The sequence below is a fragment of the Teleopsis dalmanni genome, chromosome 2, assembly GCF_002237135.1.
Source record: "Teleopsis dalmanni isolate 2A chromosome 2, ASM223713v2, whole genome shotgun sequence".
In the NCBI taxonomy this organism is placed as follows: domain Eukaryota; kingdom Metazoa; phylum Arthropoda; class Insecta; order Diptera; family Diopsidae; genus Teleopsis; species Teleopsis dalmanni.
In genome coordinates, this window is record NC_051847.1 from 217,441,429 (window position 1) to 217,468,131 (window position 26,703).

The 26,703-nt window shown below is 31.2% G+C and overlaps 1 protein-coding gene across 1 annotated transcript; it reads right to left on the reverse strand.

The window, feature by feature from the left end:
• Nucleotides 1–1,286: 1,286 nt before the first annotated feature.
• Nucleotides 1,287–26,520, reverse strand: LOC119676744 (ankycorbin). The gene is made up of 7 exons (XM_038087999.1): nt 26,470–26,520; nt 23,412–23,682; nt 23,026–23,341; nt 20,065–22,950; nt 7,518–7,797; nt 7,334–7,454; nt 1,287–1,661 (listed from the first exon to the last, which is right to left on the reverse strand). The coding sequence occupies exons 1-7, from the start codon at nt 26,518–26,520 to the stop codon at nt 1,312–1,314; spliced, it is 4,275 nt and encodes a 1,424-aa protein (XP_037943927.1). The 3' UTR covers nt 1,287–1,311.
• Nucleotides 26,521–26,703: the final 183 nt, after the last annotated feature.

Sequence of the window (26,703 nt, forward strand, 5' to 3'; positions counted from 1 at the left end):
TTATTATTTGATTTATCCCAGTCTATGGATGCGAGGTATGTATTTTTTTTTCATTCTACCGAGTAAACATATGTACTAATCTTGGAACGAAAATAGTACAGAAAAAATTTATATTTTTTATTAGGTTGACATCAAATCTGGATTACCAGAAAACGGTTACGTTTTATGAAATCACATTTGATTTTGTATTTGAGTAATGATATCGTAATGAAGATAATCCTAAATAGACATTAATGCAGCTTCAGAGCAAAATATCGACAGAAAAATCAGTAATTTTGCACAGTTAAAAGAGAAGAACATACGAAACTACGATATATTTTGGATCGATCGACAAAGGAAGAAATTCTAAAGAAACCATTTGTGATACTACCAAGTACTACCTTAACAATATAAACGAACATATTTCAATATATTCATACGTTTTCCTTTCTCAGTGATTATATACAAATACATACCATTATTTTTTGTTTTGTTTCGTATATGAAGATAAAATTAGGCTTCATTTTTTAACGTTCTTTGTAGGACAGAGAGAAATAATGCAAAACACATGCTGAGAGGTTACCCGGTATTGACACATAAACAATTTGTGTACGGCTGTCATATATCAGTCAAAAAGTAAAAGGTAATAGAATATATTCGATACTACAATTTAGTGAAGAAATTGACTCATAAGAATACCCTGACTACATCAAGAGGTTCAGTAGATCTCTAGGCTGCAGTGCCAAACCCCCCAACTTTATAAAGTGTTTTTTGTTCCATGAAATGAAACAATTTGAATTTAAAATATGCCTATTAATTCTAATGCAACCAAGAGAAGCAAATATATACTTTTGGTGATATTATTTACGTATCAATAAGCACACATCTTATTTTTTCCCATACATTTCATGTAAAATTATTCCCACATCACAAATATAAGTGATCGGTTATAAGCTAACTAAAATTCGCAACTACTTAAAACTAAATATATTAAATGCATTCTCAATGTAAATTATATATCTACACTTTTATAATATTACTTAATATACTAAAACACAAAAAATTATAATTATTTATAAAAGTAACCAGTAATCATATTTATGAAGCAATATTCTCTAAATCATATTGGGAACATAAATAACGAACTCGTATTTAATTAAAACTATATATAATATATTAAATGCATTTTAGAAGTATATTATAAAATCATAATTTGTTTTAAAAGTAATCAGTAACCAGTATTGTAATAGAACGGTTACTTTTTCTTTATCATACAACAGTGTTCCAATCTGCTCGTTGGATTGCCTTAAAAAGTGCAACTGTGCAAAAAAACTATTTACACGTTGTGTCGCCAATATTTTGCTGCTGCTGTTGTTGTTGTTGTTGTTGTTGTTGTTGTTGTTGGTGGTGTTGCCTTTCCGTTGTACCGCTTGGTCCCGTGTTGGTAGCATTCCCAGATTCCTTAACCGTAAATGTCACATAATAACGTTTATTGCTGTCCAACTTTTCTGATGGCAGTGAAATAAGTTGTTTACTCTTTCCGTGCGATAATTCGAGCGCGACTTTTCCGCCACAGCCCGTGCCACTGGTTAAAATTTTCGGCAGATAAAAACTGCCAACTCCAGTTTTTTTATAAGAACCAAATCCGAATTTCGGCATTGTATGGTGATTCATCATTGGTACTACAAAAACAGAATAACAAGAGTAGTTGAGGGATAAGCAAACTCGTTATAAAGTATAAGTGCAAGTGAAATGTGTGCAGATTTAAATGATTGAAGATACAGAAGACCAACACTTATTGCTTCGTAATTATCGCCTTAAAGTTGTTTGTATGTTTATTTATTTAAAAAGAAAAAGTTTTAATTATAAGTAATTGAAGAAAATTTTATTCTCTCTTTATATGCAATTGCCTCTTTTTATAATTAATACTTTTAAGTGCAATGACAGCCCAGCTCAACTGTCATTTATCTACTGATTTCTTATTCAAACTTTTGGCGCAATTATTTTGTAATTTAATAGTTTGACAAAATTTTCCTTTAATTATCCTTACAAATACGCAATGCGTTACCAAGCAACTAAGATAAAAGTGGAAGTAGAAAGTAACACTGACCAAAATTTATTTGAGAAACTTAGTGGTCTTGTATTTCATCCATTTTCATTGCTGAATCTTTATACAACAATTTCTTCACATCATCTTTCAGTAGTTTTAAAACGATTATTATAAAGCACATAAATTCTTCGGGTTTATATATTTAACCCCCCGTGTCTTTGATGTGCGATAAACTTCCTAAATGAAGAAATAAATACGTACACCCACAGTTACACATTTTGCACAATCATTCGCACGACTAAATTTAAGAATTTATTCTTTTATTTTTTTATGATTTTATTCTTTTATTCTTTTATTCTTACCTCCTGCGGAAATAGTATGGCGAAATGACATCACTTGCAGTAAATAAAAACACTAACCGGGAGACAATTTTTTCACTTTCTTCGTTTTTCGCAAAGAAAATAAATGGGAAAAACTTTACTGTAAGGAATAAACTTCAAATATTTACAGGAAAATAAATGAATATTTTTGTTATTTTATTATTTTTTTCGCCCTCATTTTTGTCTGTCAATCTCAGCTATACTATTTATTTATATTTTATTGCGCATTGTGTATTAAAACTTCATCAGTCATAAATGTATTGCACCTTTCACAGGATGCAACAATTTGTACTTCACGTTCTGTACTGCAATTCACCCACTAGGGTTACAGCATGGATGGCAAACAGAGTCATATAAAAATATTGCAATACGTATTTTTTTTATCTGAGGTTGTCAACTGAATAATGAAGTGGGACAAGAAAATATGTACATTCAGCCAATTATACTGTGAAGTCAGGCATATCAAGGAAGAGTTACAAGATAAATTTTTAATTTTCTCAATAAACATGGAAAGCGATTTAATAATTATGGTAAGCTGTAAATTTTAAACGTATTTATTGTGATAGACGCGTTTAGAGTAGAAAGATGATAACCAATAAGTTTATAAACATAATAGTGTCAGATTATAAGGAACTTTCAAATGATTTATAACATTCTATTTAAAAATTAAAACAAACTTTTTCTATAAAAAGTCAAACTCATACTGTATGGAGCAGAATGTTGTAGTATGACCATTAGTGATGAGAAGGCATTAGGAGTTGAGAAACAAAAGTTTCTCGCAGGACTTGGGGTCCTGGTAATGTTAAAAACCAAAAATCTTCGATTAATCTATGGTTCTAAGATCGAGTATCGATTTCAAGCAAAACCAAGACATTGATAATTTAGTGTATTTAAAACCAGCAGATTCACAGGCCTGGCAAGTAACGTAAAATTAGGAAAACACTCCACTGAACTTATTTTGATTTAATATCCACTAGTGGAAAAACCAATACATAACATCAACGTCTTTGATATCAAGATACTGAATGATCTGACGATACTCGCTACTACCAACTGCTGACAGCCGACAGCTAGTAGCTATTGTACTGCTGTTTTAAATGCGACCAAGAACAATAGAAATCTATAAAGGTCAAATTAGCTGTATGAACCTGTTTTAAAAAATGGAATAAAAGTTCAATATTTTACAATTTATAATTTTGGTATTATAAATGTAAAGAAAAACTGTAAGGAAAGTTTAATTGAGCTATTGAAATTTTATCTTGTAACTAAGGTTGTCAGTTATTCTATCATCATCATTCCTGATGATTTAAAAGTCACCTTAACCACGAAATGTACGCTATCGATCTGGAAGAAAACATAGACGAAAATAAAATGCAGTAGGTTTTTTATTGTATTAGTGAAACGAATTTTTTGGAAAACATTCTAGGAAAATTAATCGTAAAAGTAAAACGTACGATGCAGAACATGATACTTAGAGCCCAGGAATATCTGACTTGACGCAGCCACTTACTAATACGATTGAGTTACCGAATCACTCCGACACCAATTGTAGTGTCGATCGGTGTTTTCTCAGTCAACACTTTTTAATGTCGAAAGATAAAATTTATTTTGTGTTTGACACAAAAATTTCTTGAAACATCAAGAGCGATTTAAGCCTTTTTATCCTCAAACTAGCACATAATATATAATGGTATATATTATATATGAGTTGCAACATCAAAATAAACACTTAAGTCAATTTTTTTTATGCTGCTCTTAAAGGCATAGGACTCTTAAGCAACTGCTTCTTTAATGTTTTATGGATATAAAATGCGAGTAACAGTCTACTATAACTAACACCCAATATTTTTTAATATCAATGAGACTATTGATCAAGTGGGAGTATGGACTATAATATGTAGATATTATATAAATAATATTTGTATATAAAATATTGGAGATATATAATTATTTCTTTATTAAAAACTCAAATTTAAGCTTCTTAATTATTTACAAACTTCAACTCAAAGATCCCTTACAAATAATTTGTAATATTTTCCCTACTTTCGCTCGTTTGAAGCAAATAATTTCGAAATCATTATCAACACTTCAGAATACAACTTTCCTTTTAAGTCATTGAAGCTATTTGAAAAAGTATTATCAAAGTGAAATTATATTTTTTTAGCTTAACTCTTTTATTTACAAACATTTCTCCAACTTCCTCTTCCTTCTTGAAGTACGACTGCTACCGCTTTTTTTGCTAGAAACCAGCGCTGCATTATTTGACATTTTAAAAGTGGACATTAGTGCGAAAGTTGACAAGTTACTAATCGCGTTTTTTAACGAAAGTAAAATGTAGCACATAAATCCTTTAAGTCCCCGAGCAACAAACATTTTAAAGGATAAGAAATTAGAGCAAACAAAATAAAGAGCTGCAAAATAGAAGTGTAACAACAGCAACAACAACAACAATCATAAAATCCTGTGAAGCAACTCATTAAGCGTGAATTTAAATTTGAATAAATTTAAAAATAAATACGCGTAAATAGAAAAAATGTGCATAATTAAAATGACTACACTTAAGCTTAGTCCTTACACAAACAATTAAACGCAAAAACAAAGTTAAAAACCCACAACAACAATAACAAAAGCAGCAACAACCACAACAATCGCAAGAAGAACAGAAGGACTAAAATGCAAACATTATTTAGGCCAAAACAGGACATTCACTCTAATGTTTCGAACAGTTTTTCTTCAGCGCTGAAACGTGCAATATTTGTTTCTGTTTTTTTTTTTTTGCTTATATTTATTTCGTAAGGATAGATATAGCCGCAGGACCAGAACGGTCAGTGTATGGTTTGCTCTCGCAAATTATTATATTTACAATTCACACTTTGGTTTGGCGTTTGATGTTGACTGTTCTGAGTTTCGAGTCTCGAGTCTCGGTCCGCCATGTCAAACATGTTTTTTATGAGGCGGCAGAAATAAATCCTAATTACATTCGCATTCGCTTAATTGCCTACGAAATTTTAAAAGCTGCCTACGTACAAAATAAACAAAATCAAAATGAAAATGAAAACTTAAACAAAAATAAAAACAAATTTACACAAAATGAAATACAAAATAATATTTTAAAAATAAAAATTATACAAAAAATTATATATAATTTTATATTAAGGATACTAAGCATTCACCATTCAAGACAAAGAGCAGCACATTAAAAAGGATTTGGTTCGGTTTCTTTTTTCTTATGAAATTAAAACATCGAGCAACGAGTGAGAAAGTTGTGATTATGTCAAATTAAAAATGTATTCGTTCGACATTGCCGCCATTTGGTTGCTCGCTCCTTTGCTCCTTAAACAAAAGTCAACTTTTATAGAGCAAAATATACAAATAATCCTTTTTAATAGAATATTTTACAAAAAACAAAACAGACAAAATAAAAATAATGCTTAGAATTTATTTAAGAAAATATTTTAGAAGGAGCAAATAGTTTGAAAAGTATGTATGTTTGCCGGTATGTCTCCTTGTATACATGTATATAAATTTATACGCTATAAAGTAAAAAGTATCTAAATACAAATTGCCGGATATGAAAAAACTTCTAACTACTTTCAACTTATTTAAATTGCTCAAATAAAGTAGTTGTTTTTCATTAATTAGAAAATAAATGATTTTTAAGAACACTCAGTTTCTTGAACAAAAATTAAAAAAGATTTTTTAGTTGAATCTTAGCAAAGCGTAATCATATATTAATATAGAATAGATACAAATATTTGTTTTGTATTTTATATTGTCATATAACAAACAAAAATAAACTAAGAAAATTAACTCTAAGAATTCAGAACAATGGGCCACAAGCAGACCTACTTCCGTACCAAAACTTTTCTGTTGGAGACTGCCCTAAAAATAGCAATAACATCAAGTATTTATTGTGTTATTCGTTCTATAAAGTGTAGGATTTAAATATAATTTTTTTTCAAAATCTGATCTTATCTTCAACGAAGTGTGATGACACAAAGTAATCAGTTGTCCGCGGTAGGTTTATTTGTATTATTTTAAGAGTCCAATTAATTTTCATCATCTTGAGATACACAATTTATTTCTATTTTCTTAAGTCTAATTATATATTCTGTCAGAATTTGTTTGTAATATTGAAGCTAGTGGAGTCAGTGCACTTGAGCACTTATGCTCTCTATCAACAGCAAGGTTTCATCATAACCCCTCTCTACGCCTTGACTGAATTATTGTTTATCCATTCATCAGACCAAGCAATTATTAACCTCAGATCTGCATACCTCCCCGAGGAGCCTGTAACCCTTTTGAGATTCATTAATGCGAGGTTGGTAAGTCTGTCAGTTTTTGTAAATAATTTTAGTTATTATTGTTATCTTATTTTTCGCAGCGTCTATTCACCAGGTAGATGCAGCTGGAGCGTATGTCGGTCATGCAACAAGCAATTCTCTATAGAAAAGTGTAAAAGGCGAGTTTAGTGCTAAAAAGAGAGTCCATCCCTACTAAGCCTCAGCTTTCTGCCTATAATCATCGCAATAAAAATTGTCAAACTCCATGATATGAAAATATAAATATGAATTTAAACAATATGGATAACATGTCTCCAGGAGGTACTCGAAGCACTCGAGACTTGAGGAATCTTCCCGCTCCGCCGGCACGCACATCAGATCTGCAGGTGCGCAATTCATATATTCGTCACAATAGATCTATTATAGCAGAAATCTCAGTGAAGCCCTATGCTCCACAGGAAGATAAACGAATTAAGAAAAAGAAGAAGAAAAAATGATATCGCTGTATAAGTCATGCGAGCACTTAAGTCGCTTTGAAATGCAATTAAAAATTTTTTTATTGATACACTATTTCTACTATTACGTATTCTGTAGAGATTTGGTATAAAAAATAAATTTTCCTCTAATTAAATTTTACTTACTGTACGCAGCACATGGAATACCCGTGTATGCATGCGCCGCATGCAGACAACGATGCGTTTTTGTGGTACATTGCAGCGCTTTTTCATATGCATTATAATCGGGGCTCAAACGTCTTTCAGCCTATGAAATAAGAGATAATGCAATAAACCACAAAAATTATGGAAAACTGTACGTCCAACTTACCTCCTCATAAACTTCGTTAATATTTTGAAAATTGTATGTGCCGGGCTTTTGTAGTGCCTTCAACGTTTCATACAAAAACAATTCGAAATTTTTAAAAGTGTATTCGCTGAAATTATACCGCCTCAAACGTGTGCCCGTTTCACCGCCCAAAGCATCGCAGGACTTGTGATAGTCATCGACAGCGCGCTTCACCAGCACAGCTTCGTTAAGCTTATTAGAGCGAATTTGCAGTGATTTCAACTCCAGCAAATGTTGGAATATTTTGCGTTCCATGTAATATCTACAAGCATTCAGAGAAGAAAAGCGTTTTTTTTTATTTTTGAAAAGGAAAACATAAAATAAAAATTTTAACTTTGATATTTTGATGCAAATATACGGAAAATAATATAATTAAATATTTTCTCAAAATTAATTATAACAATTTTTATTTATATTTTTTTTTTTTTGTGAACTTCATTAAAATATTTGATATATTTTGGTTATTATTAAAAATTCATAACAAAGCAACGAATAGATTTCAGTCAAGTGTACTAAATTTTAAGTGCAAGTAATAGCAATAATTATAAAATCCAGTAATTTAGAGAAATTTCAATAACAAAATTATTATTCGAAGGATTTTTTGATATTTTTCAGTTTCTATACAAAAACCCACTTCCAAATTTTGCTCAACTTTTTTGTTCAGATTTATTTTTAATATTTGAAGTACATTTTCAACAATGCTAAAATGGTAGGAATGGTACGAATGGTACGAATGGTAAAATAAAATTAACTTTAGAGATCCTTCATACTTTTCGCATTTTAAAGTGTTTATTCATTTGAAAAATCATCACCTAAAAACCATAAAGAATCGGTCATTTGTGCCTTGAAATACGCAAATACAGAGATTCGCTTTCATTGAATCAACAACTGAAAATAAGTAGAAAGATTGCAAATGCGCTTGAAAGGACATCAAATAAATCACTCAAGAAGGTAAGAAGCGTTGATGAGCAAAAGAAAGATAACTTTTGAATGCTTCTTCTTGTCTTTTTCAAACCATTTTTTTTTTTCCGTGCTCAGAAAGATAAAAATTGTCCAGCAAAGCTTATAATCAAAATCCAAAAGAAAATACTTACAAAAAGATTTAGATATCAAGGATTTAATGGTACGTATCTGAATTTATATCAAAAAGAAAATTAAAAATCGAGAAACCATTTTTATACTTCTTATACATCCACAAAGTGCAGTTTGTGTTAATCTAAGGAATTAAACTTATTTTTTATAAAAATCAAATATATATAAATTACTTTATCGCATTTTATTTTAATTCCATGTATAAATTCACTTCCTTTCACCCTGCTACTTTTCTTCTCCCCGCTCTTGTCAACTGAGCTTATGTTGAGCAATTGGACTTTACTGTCTAGATATAATATATAATTTTTTTTCTATACAACTATCACACTTACATATAATTTTTAAATTCAGGAAATTGTCCTTGGCATATTTCACTTTGGTGATTTTTCCGTTTCCGTTATACACAATCTCTACTTCTTCCATTTACAATTCTAACTTTATTTTAAATTATTACGTTTTTTATTGCAACTTTCCTGCTCAAGACATAAATGTGACAAGTAACAAGTAAAAAAATTATTGCTGTGCATTTAAAACTAAAAATGAAATCCATAAAAATATGAATCTTTAAACTTAGAGAAATAAAAATATATCTTCTTATATAGTTTAAAATCTCTTTTATGTAGTAAGACGACACACGCAATTGATTTTTATACGATTTTATTCAAAAGAAATAAGGTTTTATTGAAGTTATCATTATAACACGCTCATTTCCTGAAAGGTTAAAGAATAATTTAATATATGAAAAAATATCGTACATATGAAGTCAATGTCACAAATATTACTCAAATATCGTTAGTTGAGGTCATCAAATGCCATGAAAATGCAATTACACATTCTTTAATGACGATATGTAGTCCATTGGTTTTATAAAATTGAATTACCAACCTTTAATGGATATAATCTTATACAATCAAACAATTTTGTAAAAATCTTAGAAGGTAGGGTTTCATCCAAGCTAACTACCTTTAAAATATTTTCGTCCTGAATAAATAATTCTACACCATATATATTCGATAAGCAAAAATTATAGAGTTGAATCTGAACATTGATCGTTTAGCTACTCATTTATGTAAGCAGATACTAAATAATGTAGGACGCTATCATTTTAATACTAAAGACATAGAGAACGAAAGAGAAGATAGAGAACCTGGTGTGAAATACTAGGAATCCTGTAACTTAGTATTTTGAGGTAAAATACTCTAACCGTTATTATTACTTTTGTCTTCAAATCATCAACAAAAAAAAAAATTTCCAGAGATAATGTATATGTTTGTTTTTGAGATCGTAATGTATCTTACTTGTCATAAAACTGAGCCTACCATAGCTGAAGCATTGAGTAAAACTTGCAGTACGATAAAAGTGAAACATCCACATATTTTATCAATTCATTTCTAATTGGCTTTTACCTTAATGTATTGAGACGTATTAGCTATAATCAGCCTGCTGACAATAGAGTCCTTATCTCTGAAAACTATGTGACAACAGATCATAACCCATTGCCAATAGTCGTATTTTCTTGTAATCTATGCACATTCATGACTGCTTGCAGAATAGTGTATGAGAGCAGAAATGCGAGTGATTGAGAGAAAATCCGAGGTGCATTTTAAAAGTAGATGTATTTTATAGATCAGCGGCATTTCTATCTAATGAAATCAAGATAAAAAAACACGTATTGCGGAGAGGACAACTCAATAAAATCTATATTTGTAATGTATCAACCGTTTATATCCAGGAGATGAAAGTAAGAACATAGCTGTTTTGCAAGCTACCTAACAAACCAAATAAAGTCTACTTTTTTGAATTAACAGATATTGAAAGGATTGTTGCATTAGGTTGAAAGAATTTCTTCGAAGTCCAAATGCATAAATAAAAAGAAGGTACCTAAGTGAGTATCTCATATCGAATGAAGAAATAAACTTTGTAATTTATGGTGGAAACTTAACCTCGAGAAATCAAAATTTAAAAGCTTTTATAATTCTTCTTAGCCTTTAAAGCCTGTTTATCTTTAATACCCCGAAAACAAAAACGAACTTTTAAATTATTTTAATATATTATATTTGATAATTTATTTTTTTCAATGTAAGCTATAATGTGAAAACAGATTTCATGACTTAATTACTTGAAACAAATATTTTAAAACACATATTGCTTTATTTACATTAATTTTAAAATTTGTGGAGTTGAATTTATTTATTTTATTTACGCTTCAGAACATATTTTTTCCTTACACGTCAAAAATTTGAATCAACTAACAAAGCAACTTATGTTTCTCCCGCATTTCAAGCGTTTTTTTCGTGGTAGTCGCTAAAAAATAAAACGCAGTAATTTGCGTTTTTTTATATAAAAAATTTGCAATATGAGCTCATTTCAAGCATTAAAAAACGTTTAATAAAAACTTCAGCCAACGCCAGCTTAAAAATTAATAAACTGTGAGAATATTAAATATTAAAACAAAAATTAAATTAAACATATTAAATTAGCGAGAAAAAAAATTAAATCAAAAAGGAAAATAAAAACAAAATATATAAAAGGTAAAACTTTAATTTTATGTAAATACAATGTAAATCAAATAAGTCCTTCACTAAGGCTTGTAATACTAATTACGTCCTTTAAGCTTAAACTAACATCTACTTGAAACTAATTTTTACAACCATGCTTTGTACATACCATACTCAGGCACCACACCAACTCAGTCCTCATCCACCAACGCAGACCCACTTACCCACCCAATACTGGCAACAAAATTCCTAGGTTCTCTGTCCAATATAATATCCTTGCTCATATAATGCAGGGAACGCTAAACATGTTTACATATTTACAATTCACAGTATAAACATTAAAATTAACACAACTATTTCACGTCTATTTAAGGATAATAAATGAGTTTCAAGCGCTTTCGAAAGATTTTGTTTTCGCTAACAAGTTTAAGGCAAAAGAAAAAAGAAGCAACCATTTTGGGATGGGAAAGTCGAAACTGTTGAGTTTCGAATTCTCACAACTCAACTTTGCCGAAGTACAACAGCTGTGCAGCCGCCGCCATGAGCGGGAATCGAATGGAATCCTTGTTAAAGCTTAGACATGGCATGCGTAGGCATTGGAGGCATTGGAGGCGTTAATACAATACCGCTTTGGATTTAACTAATTTTAATTGTTAACAGTTTTAGTGAAGATTTGAAAAACTTCAAATATTGTTGCTGTTGTTGAGCTTGTTTGTTTATTGTGTTGCTGTTTTAATGCTGCCTGTGTTCCGCAGATTTGCAGGATTTTAATTTACTTGGCAACCGAATTGCGATGCCACCAATTCACCAATTTTAAGCTTCAAAGCCTGAAAGCCTCGCTGTCAAAGGAACACAATAGGCAAAGCGCCACTATGAGCGACTCAATGATTCGGGCTGTTAATGTGTCTTAATTGCATTTGTATTTGTAGTTGCTAGGAGTTTTAAGTAAATTAATATTAAGCTTTAATTTATACTATTTAACAATGTTTTAAAAGTTTAAGCAAGCGCATTAATTTAATTACAATAAACACATTAAGGCGACATAATTTAAGTAATCGCAATTTCGTAGTTTCGCCCACACTAAACTTGTAATTTTATGCCCTGTTAAGGACTTGAGGAGCGGAAAATTTGTTGGTAACTCGTACATTATTTGACGAAAAATTTATACATTTGCTTTCATAATGAACGATATTTTATGAAATTAAAATTTATTTAATTACTGCACAAAATTAGCTAACAAACTTAAGTCGAAGAGGGGAGAATTAATTCCAACTAACGCAACACTCAAATAATATTTTTTCATTATAATTTACTAATTATTTCAGTTGTTCTAAAAATTAATTTAAATCATTTACTAAATTTATATGGAATTACTACTTTGTAATTACTACTTACTACTACCTCTAAGAAATACGTGACTAATCCCTTATACTTACAAGGTTTTAAAAACCAAACGAAAAAAAAACTCACTTGTGCAAGAGTATCTAAATGTAATATTTTTTTAAAATACAATATGAAGAATAAGATCAAACCTTAAAATTTCTTAATATAAAGTCGCCAAAAAGTTCTTACAAAAACATTTGGAACATTATGGTTGAACTCCGAGAGGCACCGAGAGAAGTTGGGTCCAAAATTGATTATAACAGTCAGGCCTTACAGAAATAAAGTGAAAGAAAGGCTTTCTGAAAAAACCACGTCAATGATACAATAAAAGAACAAGATCAATTTTTCGAGAAGCTTTGGATATATCATAAATAGTCATGATGACCAACTTTTGAAAGCATTTAGAAAAAGAGGAATAAGATGCGTTTTTCTAGCACTATGTTTAGGAAAAATATTAATTAAAATTTGTAAAATATTGAGATCATCATTACCTTTAAGAATACATAAGAAAATTTTAAATATTTGATTATTTTAGTAAAATTTTCACATAACACTAGAGAAAAAACTCTATGAGTTCAGTACTTGATAAAATCGTTGTAAGTTAAACACTGTGGGGTTCTTGCATGCCAAAGAACAAAATAAGTGTGTTTGATTAAAGTGTTATCGTACCAAAATATGAAAATAAAAGGCCATGGTTATAGATACACTGATCCGCCAAGAACTATAATGTCAATAAGAAAGAATTATGTAGATATAAAATGAACAAACTGAAAATGAAAATAGTACATAATTGTAATTTTATATTCCTCAAACACTCTAACTCAATTTCGAATTGATTTTTCCGATATTCAAAAGACTCAACTAAGTAATTATCTTTTCTATTATCTTATAAAATGAAAGTCAAGAAATTGAACCTTTATTTTGTGGATCAAATTTGTTATTTCTCTAACTTTTTTCCTTTACTGACTGCAACTATTTAGGACGGTACTTCTAAGCTTTTATGGTACCTATATTAAAAACCTGGATGTATATCTTATGAAATTAGTATAAGTTCCATCAAAATGTTCCTTTCTATACTTATCTATTGCAACATTACAAAATGACGGGCTTATTTAAAAACAGTTATTATAAGTCTCTATAAAGTGGGCTCCACAGAAACTAACATTGGTACTGAAAATATAGTAAATTAATTGATACTTCTACTCCCTCCAAAAACAATTTATTATATTTGAGCTTCACTTTTATTGCAAATATTATCCTAATATCTCGTTTTGTACCAAGAAGTAATAACTTAAATTAATAGAGTTTCTAATACATTACTATTTGTCTCTCTATAATAAGGGTACAAGTTCCAAATCAAACGCAGATCAAAATTAACACTTACTAATAGACGCCTATTGAAAGTGTTTTATTCTAAAAGAAGTTTTCTTGGATAGTTTTTATCTCATATTTTCTCATCTAATGCTGACATCATTCTGTAGTAATAATATATTCAAATAATATTTACATCAATTCAAATGAGATAGTTTTGATATAAATGATATGTTTTGATATAAACAAATGATATATTTATAGGTCCTTATTTTACAACGAACCAAACGCAACGATTTCTGGGGTGGCATCCAAACCATTTAAAATAAAATTAATAAGAACTATAAAGTGATGTTTATACTTGTATCATGTGACAAATAATTTGTGTTGTTCGACATCTTCTTCTTATTAATACAATATGATAATTAGCATATAAGAACAGTGATTTTTTTAAATTAATATAAACCATAGAATTACTCTTAGTAGAATTGATATTTCAGCTCTAGGCACTCACAGCAACCACAAAATCTACTGATACTAGATGGAACATATTCTCTTCGAATATTGTGACATCACACGATATTACTTATGTAGGTGCTCAAACAATGTAGCTTCAGTTGACATAAAGCAATTTTAAACTCTTAAAAGAAAAGGGATATCTTTATATTCCTATTTTACAAAGACTACAATTGGAAGATTCAGGAGGAGTTCCAAATTTAATTAAAAGTTTTATATTAACATTTCTTACAACCTTAACAATGTTTCTCTATTTACTTAAATAATAATTACTCCTAAAAATTAATGAGAATTATAAATTAGTATCATATAATTCTCATATTATTAAATATATAAATTTGATTTTATTAATATGATAAGAATTTTAAATAAATTTTATTTTGTTAAACTAATATAGATTGTATATTTACTATTAGTAGTATTGGAAATATTGTTGAAGAACGTGACGAGATAGGACTTTATTGATTTTGTGCTGTCTGTTCTCAAACCGTAGATAAATTTAAATAAGATAGTAAACAAGTAGATAATTAAACAACTCAAATGAAACAATATATTAAGAATTATAAATGAATATATAGAATATCATCGAGAGCATAACGTATTCCGTTTTAAGATTTTCATTCTACAATATAGACCGTTTAACAACCACGGAAATTGTAAAAACTTACTACAATAACAGTGACTATATATATAAAAAAAGAATAAGTAAATTTAATCGTTGAATAGTAGATAAATTTGTAATATTGATAAATCCTGTGTTGTTCTGTGGACTCACAACAAGTCACTTAAAACAGGTTATCAGCAAATAATAGCAGAAACAATTTCCAGATAACTGAGTAACGTCGAGCAAGACGATTATTGATCCCAGAGTAGCAAATATCAATTTTTTTCCAAACTGAGTTCACTTTAGGATCCTATCTAGTCAACTCTGTCGATTGTCAATTGAAATTAATACCTTCGAGCTCATTCTGTTTGAGTGTCCAGCTATTGGCAAAGTACGGTTTCAGTACTTGGATGGTATTGTTATGTCTAGATAAAAATTATGGAACGACAAACGACTAAACTGTGCAAAATTGGATTAGAAATCAAGATTATGCACAATATATGTTATGCATTCGGATCACAATGCGTTGTGTCCATTAATAAAAATAGTATAGACTATAATCACGCTGGTACAGCTATTCTCAAACACTGACGTCACGAAATATTAATTTATATAAAGTGTGTAAAATTATTTTATACTTGTTTCGGATTAATTTAAATGACAAACTTGTTTAGAAAGTGAAGCTAATAAAATGATTTTTCGCAACGGATACAGCTTTCAAGCTACAAAAACCAATATAATTCGTGATCGATTGATAAAAATCTTTTCAGAAGTGTTCAATCTAAGCTGTCCTTATATACTAATAGCCATTATGCCTTCGCTTGTTTAAAAATACTTGCAAAAATTTATTTTAATCTATAATGTTACACAGACTTAATAGTATTTACTTGTAAGTGTTTCTATTAAATAATATTTATTACATTCCAATTCTAGTTAGGCTTTATGTCCTATTGCTGTACATATCCCTATCCTTAAAATATATTTATGTTCATTTATTTTTAGTAGCTTTTGCAATCATAAATTCGGCCTTTACATGATCTGTACTTTCTCTCATGACTGCTTCTTGTAAATAAATATTTCTCTAAGTTGATTTGCATTTTTATAATTTAATTATTTTTATTAGATAATTACTTTACTCAAAAGTAAATTCTTTTAAACCATATTTCGAAACTCAATTAAAAAATTCTCTCCCTTGGCAAAAGTTGAAGTTCTTACCAAAAACTCTGATAAATATTAATGAAATTTATTTGCATAATTAAGCTGGCAGCTTTAACTTTTAACTAATTTAACTTTTATTGAATAATTGAAACATTTAAACTTTTAGATTTGCGAATAAATAAAAAATATAAATAATTAAAGTAAAAGTTCGAGAACAAACTAAAGCAAAATATTTAATTAATATTTAATCGCAATTAGAAGAAATAATAAAAAATAGCTTCTCTGCTTGTCCGTAGATATTTTTATTTGAGGAACCAAAAGACAGAATTTTGTCATGAATATTTTATTATATCTGAAACCACAGTTTGATTAATATTTTTGAAAGTTGAGTAATGAAAACATTTTAAAAGTATCTTTTTTTTCGTGTTGTGTTGAAAAATTCCCCAAAGCAATGTTGTTTCGTGTTTCTAAAGAAAAATTGTGAAATTTTGCCTAAACTTTGTCTAAAGTTTGAAAATATTTCCTAGCTTATCTCAGTTTAAAGTGAGACAAAGCAAAACTTTCTTAAAAAGTGAGCAAAATAAGAATTTAAAAAAGTATTGCCACCAGAAACTCAACTGAAAATTTTGCGTTGGAGTCCAGCGGCCCATAATTTTGGACCTAAAACGCAAGCAAAATTGTTGCAAATAAAATAAACAAACCAAAAAAAAATCAGGATACATTTTGGCATATATTAACATAAAACATTTATTCCCCAAGTTCAGTTTCCTCCGTTTCTAAAGCCAATGTGTCGCTAACCGTTGTTTACTTAAGAAACTCACAGTGATTATGTGTCAAGTGAAATTTGTAAAACCAGCAATTTTATCCTGATCACAGGACAAGTCAATTAATTTTATCAAAGCTAACGAAGTACTGCAAAAAAAGTATAACCTACGGAAAGTGCAAAGCAGCATAATTTCCCAAGTAAAATAAAAAATTAAAAAATTCTGACACATATCCACCTAGGCGCCTGCTCTGCGCCTTCAAATTCAGCCAGGACGAAAGTGAAAAATTGCGCAAAAAATAGCGACAAAAATTGAAAAAATTACAAAAAATTACAAAAAATTTCCTAAGAATATGAGGAAAGTACATGAAGGACTCCCCATCACACAACAATGCCCGGTAACAAGCACTAGGGATTAGATTTTTTTCCATCTTGCGCATAAATTATGCAACAGTGGCACGAACATCTTTGGCGAGGAAAGTGAAAATTATGCTCACGTAATTGACAATGTTAAGAGCCAGGATTCCAAAATGTATTATGTGAAAATAATTTAAATGAATTTAAATGGTTGCCAAATCCAATTATGTAAAATGTTGAACAGAATAGTAACAATTTCTCAGAGATTTCATCATAAATAATTTATACGATTGTTGAGCTTCTATTTTATTTCCTAGAAATGAATTCAGATTTTTAAATATTTAATTGCAATAAACGATTATTGTGTCGGAAGTATCTCAAAGTAGTTTCAGATTTTATCATTATTTGCTTGTGATTGAAATGAGCACTTCGAAAGGTGATTTAAGATGGTAATATTACAATATAGAATATCATTCCGGTAGATAACTACACCAGTCATTGCCCTAAGTTCATACCTAAAATGAATATATAATCTAATTGTACCATTAAATACATAAATTAAAAAATAACAAAATACTCTACTAGCATTGAAGTACTTGTAATAGAAAATTCATTACAATAGAAAACTTAATAAAAAAGTTTTGGAATAGATATTAAAGTATTACTCCAGCTATATCCAACTTATACTCAAATCGACAAGATAAAGGCACAGATATTATTAAATAATAAGTTTTTTTTTCGAGGGAAAAGCCAAAAATCTGCATTTCCAATTAAGAAACTTCAAAGTTCTGTCAACATACTTCTTGACTAAAAATATTTTATAACCACAAAGGAAACAGATTCGATCAGAATAGTTCCATAAAAATTTTTATCCTAACGGCATTTATGATTGAATGATAGTAGATAAATCGATAAATTTACTTAATTACTAGCAAATTTTCAGTAAACTAAATTTATCGCTGAGACTTGACACTTCATATATTGTACAAAAATTATACTACTTCTACTACTTGTCACAAAATGATGTAATGACAAATTTTAATTTCAAATGGTTAAATATGGTTCACTAGAACGAACGAAAGATGACTACAATATGTTTACGAGATAGCGTTTTCGTTAGTTTGACAAATTCGGTGACGGTTCTGAGGACTTGACGACGATAATCAAGCACCCCCAGCGGTCATTTAAATATAACTGGTTAATTGTGCTCCAATCCAAAGTTAATGGGACATTTTATAAATAGATATTTGTAATCTCTCAATTGTAAAAAAAAACTAAAGTTATACTGATGATTGTAAAGTTTTTTAGAGGTATGATAAAGTTCTTATGAAGCGCAGCATACTTTTAATTTTACCATTAGACACCTATGTGAAAAAGCTGCGGGCAAAAGAAAACCGGATAACTATAAAAGAATTATTGCACGGTTTCTTCTTTCTCTTCCTCTTCAACCAGATACCACATGTGACCATTTATAAAAAATACAATCCCACAGTTATCCTCTCTATTTAGGCTGAGTTTTTTTAGACCTTAGTTTTTCCTTATCATATGTCAGCAACATTAGCCTTACATACTACACTAATATCTGCATCCTCCCGAATTCAATAAAATTCTTGAACGTCAGGTTTCTAAAAATTTTACCATGCTACGATAGGTATTCCAATATCGCGATAATATGGTGCCTATCCTAGCTAATTTAGAAGATTGATAGCTTAAGTCCCTTTAAATCCACTCTTCCTATACCAGCGATATAAAATACTTATATAATTACTCAAAAGCTATATTAAAGCTAAATACCAACAACTTACAGTCCGCGGATTACAATTTTGATTGCATTATTTGGTCGATAGGAAACTTGATTTTCAAAGAAGTGTTGCCATATTAAACTTTTACTTTCAATTTGTCGAAATTGAATGGTTTCTTCATTAGACTCAAGTGCAAAATTATTGCAGGGAGGAGCAAGTTATTCACAAGAAAAAATGTTATTAGCATTCGCTTTCACAACACAATAAAAATATTTTTAAAGTAACCTCAGGAACGTTGTAAATCAACACCAGCAGCTAAATAAAGGCCAATAAAAATGAAAAATTACATTGAAGCATAAAGATTCAACTAAATTAACTTTTATGTCGTCATAAGAAGAGCTAAAATAATAAAATTCATACACTGAGACAGGAAAGAAGCCAAGTATGCGCTATATAATGACATTTCCGTAAACCAGCTATGCTTGCCTATACCAAATTTTTCAGCAACTTCTTTAGAGGCGACTTCAACATCAAAAGTCAAGTGCATAAATCTTCGAAGACGGCATAACATTTTTTGCCGGATATATAAAAAATGCTTAGCCATCTAACCTTTGACCCTAGCTAAAAACGCTGTAGGCTACGTAGACAGTTTCGAGGATGAGTGGTATTCGCAATAGTAACAATAGCAAAATACAGGGGACGCGACCACCTGTAAGATTAATTTTAATGAATTTCACTTTTATACACCCCCCCGACCGCTTATACCATCGCAGCATTGTAGCGCATAATTTTTAATCAACATTACTCGGAGTGTAGGCAAATGCGCTACTGATAGCGAGTAGCAGTGCTTTGTGCCCTAAGGACGAGCAGCAGTTAACTTTTGGTGAGAATTAACGTCATGACATAAATAAGAAAAAATAATGTGCCCCCTCTCACCTCGTATCATGACTGAAAATAAAACCGAGAAATTTCAATTATTTTATATTTAAGTGCGCTTTTGCTAGAGGTTCAAAATTCTTAGTTTTATTGTGTTTTTTTCTATCCCCGAAGCCACACAAATAAAAACGAAAGTCAAATAAGTAATAAAAAAGCTCTATAAACTTACCGTCTTATATTTCTTTGTATGGAGCGTGTCACTGCTGACATATCGCAAGCACCTCTGTCACCAGGCCTCCTATGCTCTATACGACTGCTGCAAGAGCGCCCGTCCAGTGTTGCATAAATGTGACGTCGCGGCAAATGTGCAGTGTATATATTACGCGGTGTAGGTATTTTGCTCTTCATAGTGCGTGGACTGGGTTCAAAACCCGAATCTTGGTCCTTCGTACCATTTGTGGCAGCACTAGCTCTAGTGTCTGGTGTGGTACGCCAGTTACTGCGTGTTTTCGTGCCACTTTTGATGCGTTTTTTGAGACGTCTCTTTCGGCCATTGTTGTAATCATACAAAACAGTTACGGCACCAGTGGCTAAAGTAGTACCAGTTGCTGTCGGCGTGCTATGTCGTTTTCGTGCAACACCTACCTTCTCATTGGCTGCATCAAGATCTTCGTTGTCTTCGTCATCATCCTCATCTTCATATTCAACATTATCGCGGTCACCTACTTCAGGCGAACTAAGTTCACCATCTGAGTGCGCTTTTATGTCAGGCAAGTCAGACACAATTTTGAAGACTTGTGTGTCGCTGTACTCAACTTCTTCACTCGGTACCGCATCCAACACTTCAGTCGCGGATTCATCGCTTTTAAGTACTTGGAAACTGGATTTACGCACTGGTTCTTCCACATCTTCATCTTCAGCTGAATCTGATGGAAGTAGTGTAAAGGAACGACGAGTTGGTTGGTCACGTTGTTGCGTTGCATTATCATCTGTGGATTTTATATCAGTTGTTGTTGAGGCAATAGCTGTGGAAGGTTGTTGTGCTGGTATAGGAGACTCAGTTTTGGAAGTGATAGTTGCTGGAGTAATATCTTTCGCTAATGCTTCTACTTTTTCAGCTGTGGTTAGTTCTACTGTTTTTGTTTCTGCGTCAGCCGTAGTTTGTTTAGCATCAGCCGTAATAGCTCTTTTTGCATCATCAGTTTTATCTGCAGCTGCAACTACTTGACTTGGCTCTGGAGTTGGTATTGGTGTAGGTATTGGTGTAGGTGTGGCAGGTGTCTCAATTAACTCTGGTGCAGTGATAGATTTGCTGCTTGTTACCGCTTCACTTGACACCTCATCTAATGTAGGTTCCTTGGATTGTAATACTTCTTCAACTAGTTTCTTTGTTTCTTCTTTTTCATCTCTGCCATTATCTTGCAATTCCTGTGTGCCTTTCATTCCATTCTCTACGACTTCTGTTGCCATTTTAAGTACCACATCCACTTCTTTTTTGACTTGTTCAGCTACTTCTTTCAAAATATCCTTACTAGTCTTTTCAACGGAGCCAGTTTCGTCTTTTTTTTCTTCGGATTCTGACAGTTTCAGCGAAACTTCATCGGCGCCACGATGTACGTCAACTTTTGTGGTTACTAATTCAGCAGCACCAACAGTTTCTGTTTCCTGATCAGATACTTCAACGCCAATAATATCCTTTCGGCCTTCGGTCTCAGTTATTATCTTTGCACTTTGTGGTGGTGATTTAATAAAAGTTGCCTCTTTACCCGCTGCTGTTGGCGTTACTTGACGTTTTGTTGCTGATTGTGGTCTCCTACGTACTGAAGTTTTTGAGTCGGGTCTTGAAATATCTATAACCTTTTTCTCTTGTTCTATTGACACCATGTGTTCTTTAGTTGACTCGCCATTACCTTTTGATTTTTCTGATTCTATGGAAGCCTTTTTTACAGTTTTGCTTGGTTCATCATCTTCATCGTCACTATACTTTAAATCCTTCGAACGTCGGACAGAAGTAGTCCTTTTACGTATCACTTTTTGTTTTTGATGCTTATGATAGCAACAATTTTCGCAAGAATCCTCATCATCATCATCATCTTCCCATTCACTTGAGCTAGCATATCTTTCACGTGACTTACGACGTCTTAATTCAATATTACTTTTGGAACGACTAATATCATCACTACAACATGCTCTATGACAACTTTCCTTTGGTTCACCACAACTGCTTGTTCTGCGACGCTGATGATGTCTATGCATTCGTTTATGACGGCGACAGATATGCTCAATGCGCTGTTCCCTACGGTAAGTTTGTTCATTACAACTACAATTGCCCTCACCCTCACCTTCACCTTCAGCGGCACCATCGGAATCAGAACGTTTCAGGTACACAACGTATTTCTTGGAGTTACGCAAATCTTGTATTTCCTCCTTTTCCACATATTTAAGAGGGCGTACAGCTTCAACGCTGGTTTCCTGAAAAGGATTACCCCGTCTTGCTGCCAAGCGGAGCTTAGCTGCTGGTAAGCCACCATGGGATTGCAAAAACTTTGCTGTAGAACGATGTCCTTTCTGTAGTGAACAATCTAATGGTGTTATAACTACACCTTTTGAGTTGCGATAAATAGCATTGATATCGGCACCGTAATCCAATAGAAGTTTACACATATCCGTGTAGTCATTCGTGGCAGCTGTATGTAGTAATGTGCGTCCATCATTGCTTGTTGTGTTCACTTGTTTTTTGCGTTGTTCCAAAAGCCATTCAACAAGTTCACGCCGTCCTGACATTGCTGCCTCATGTATGGGTAAATCACCTTTGGCATTACGTAACCATAAATTGGCACCGCGTTCTTTAAGTAGTTTGACAGTTTCAAATTGGCCTTTTGAGCAACCGCAATGAGATGGTGTGCGACCTTTACGATCTTGTCTATTGGGGTCTGCTTCCAAATCCAGTAATCTGGATGTAGCATCGGCATGACCAAGTGTTACTGCATAATGCAAAGCAGTACAACCATTTAAGTCGATAAGATCCGTGGGTGCACCACATAAGCTTATGAGGGTGTCAATGCATTCTGTGTGACCACGTGAAGCTGCACAATGTAATGCTGTCAAACCATCTCTACGGAAAAAAGAGTTAATAATTAAAAAACATATTGCGAATTGTAGGCAGTGAGTTTAAATATATTTGACCGACTTATCTGCGCTTTCCACTCTAGCACCAGCCTTTACCAAAGCGATAACAGCTTTTGCAGAACCCGCTGATGCAGCCCAAAGTAACGGTTGACGCCCATCTTTATCTTGCACATCAACACTTGATTGCGGATGCGCCAAGAGGATGCCAAGTATTTCTAAAGCTAATTTTGAAGCATTTGGATGTCCTATTTTATTCTCATAACTAGCACCACACATTTGTGCGGCATAGTGCAATGGAGAACCGCCATTTATGTCTGGTGTTGTCACATTAGCACCAGCAGCTAGCACAGCGCGCAGCGCTTCCACTTCTCCACACACTGTAAATATTTTATGAATAATTTAGTTGATGTGTGAATACTTTATTTTCAGTGACGTCACTATACAAACCTGTGGCCCAGTGCACCACTGAATGGCCCTCATTATCCACCGCATTCACATCAGCTTTATTCGCTAGCAGCAAATTGACCATTGCCAAATTGCCCTGAATAACCGCCAAGTGAAGCGGGGTGAAGCCATCTTCATCTGCAGACTCCAGTAGTTCTGGAGCTGCGATGGCAATACTGGCAGCAGCCACGAGGTCACGTGTATGAATGTTCTGTGCAGCGCAATAATGTAAGGCGTTTTTATTGTGCGAGTCGCGTTTGAGCAAGCGATCCGGCTGAAAATAAAATGGATTGTAATTAGTAAAATATCGTTTATGATGGATTTGCATATTTATTTGTAGCATATACTATAAAATTCGTTTTTGGTATATTTAATATATTATAAAAAAAACAAATATTTGACAAAAATATTGTGGAACTAACTTAATAAGTCTAAATATATAAGAACTTTCATGTCAAGTTTTAGGAGTAAAAATCTTATATTTGTGTTTTATACCCGTAATTCGAATCTTTAGAAAGGATTCTAGAAATAGTAAATGAATATCTATATTATATTCTCAGATTTAATTTGTCTGTATAATTTAATTTTATTATCAGTTAAATTTGAAAAGGCCTTTGACTCGTTAAATCAAAATTACGTATAAGCAGAATTGAATAATAATGGTGTCCTGGTTAAAATATTCTCCATAATTGCAAAACACTACGATCAATTTAAGTGCTCAGTTCTATGAACAATTTCTGGCATACGTCAAGGATGCGTCCTTTCCGCAATGTGGTTGTGTTTGGCGCAGTGACCAAAGGAGCAAATAAAGGAAAGGTACGGCGTATTGCATAGAGTCTACTGACACCGAACACAAGGCTAAAATGTTTGAACTGTGCTGACGACAAATGCGAGTTATCACATCAGCAGAAACTTAATGACCTCTCTTTAGAGTCAAAATATACAATTGAATTGACGAACCTTTAAAGTTGGAAACGGAGACCATTGAACGCGTAAATGAATTCTAATATCTGGGAAGTATTGTGTCTGAAAATGGAGGTACAGCGCAAGATGAGATAAGTTGAATAAAGAAAGCCCTGGGCGCTTTTACAAGGCTTCATAAAGTATGGAGCTCCAATACCTATAGTTTCCGCACAAAGACAAAAATGTATGATTCATTTTTATATATTTAAGTTTAAAGGTCAAATTGGTTTAATATACATAGCAACTATAGTTATATATGTTGTATTATAAAAAAGTGAAAGAAGAGCACAACTTTTTATAGAATACAGAGACGGATCTTAGCTAAGCTAATTGAGAAATATATTTTTTTTGATTTATAGTACATTAAATCATTACTACAAGGACAACTATTACATTTATATTATATTTAATTATTACTTATTCAAATTAATTCTAAAATTTAGAATAAAAGACGTGTTAAATTTAATATTAAATTTTTTCCAAAATTTACCGAAACTAATTATTTCAATGTGCTGTGATTATTATTAAAGCTAATTTATTTTATAAATCTAATTTTGTTGTACTGAACTAATAACTTTCCAAACTTATTGAACTGAATTTCCCTTTTCCAATGATTATGAAAACTATTTACATTGCCAAAATTATTATATTACATTAAATTACTTGTAACATTATTACATTATTACATTCCATAATTAAACCTTGAATGTTTGAATAATTCTAAATTGAAAATTGTAAAATTGTTCAATTAAATTAATAGAAAAATATTTTAATATCCTTTATAGTCTATTATTTGCAATTGATTAACAACAAATGCAAATTCCCAATATTTTCACAAGCTTTTATTTTAATAAAGTAATTAATTTCATCCAGATTAGTTCATTATGCGTGATATAATCGATTTTTAAATATTTTTGTCTGATTACTTCATTTTTGGCAAAAACTAATGTTAGAGTGGAAAAATTTGGTATATAAATTTGTTTACTTATCGCAATAGATAAATTCTCATAGTCAATGAGTTCATTTCACAGATAAACTTAAATGGAATTTATAAAAAGTATATGGTATGGTATCTGGTATTATTTTACGGCAAATACTGAAAATTTAAATGGACGGTTCGCATTTTTTCTACTCATTTTTCAACCTATTTAAATGACATTTATTTAAAAACATTTTTTGGAATAGAAAGATAAAATTTATAAAAATGAAAGTATTTGTGAAATACTTGCAACTGCTTTCGATTCACCTAATTTACACAGATATGTGAATTAAACTGTATCTTAACTTTTAATTTAAATGTTACTGTAACAACTGCTAGATACAAAATATATTTCAAAATTTAGACAATATATGTTATCATATTTATAATTTAATATTTAATATTTAATATTTAATAAAAATTGTGAGTACGGCTTCGTACAGTAGTGAGTTACAACAACAAAATTTTAATTTATTTTTAATAAACTTAGTTTTCGACTGACTCTACAATCAAATACTCCAAACAGCTGTATAGTCAGCCACAAATTCAGTTAAATAAAAATAAGTAAAAATTTTGTTTTTGCAATTCAATATTGTTTAATAATTCTCTCTTTAATATTAAGTAAAATAGTCAGTACCATCGTAACTGACGATAAAATCAAATTTAACATAAAATTTGTGTTTTAAATAGTCATCTAAAAAAAAAGCACAGCAACACAATGTACACTATGTATCCAGACATATCCTGTAATCATGTGGGTTTAATTGTTCCACACACATATTAAGTAATATTTCTAACCAAAACAAATAATTTCATTTATAAATTTACGAAATCATATTCCAATTCATAACCCACTATGTTAACTTCTTCATATATGAAAGATAATAACTTAACGTTAAAGATATTACGATATCATGACTAAATTCATCAGTAAACATTTCCTACGCTAATAATGGAACTTTATCAACTTTTGACTTCACCGGAACAACGCTAACTAAATCAGTCGTAGATTTTGGGCAACCTTAGTGAGATTTATTCTCATCAGAGCACATGTCGGTAAACCATAATTTAATCATGCTACACAAAATGTGAAGAAAATTAAGACAAGTACTAACTTACTTCCAACTTTACTTCCAATAAACAATTTTTAGTGCGTTCATAAAGCACCATCGCGTTAGGCTTACTTTTTTTTCGAAACGAATGTCTATAAAAATGTGATATTCTTTCATAATCAATATGAGTGCGAGGTTTGAGAGGTTCAAACCTCGTAAAAAATTTAATATTCTATGGTTATATTAATAATTCTTATTGCTTTACGAACTGCGCGAGCCTTACTAATATATCGTTAAGACT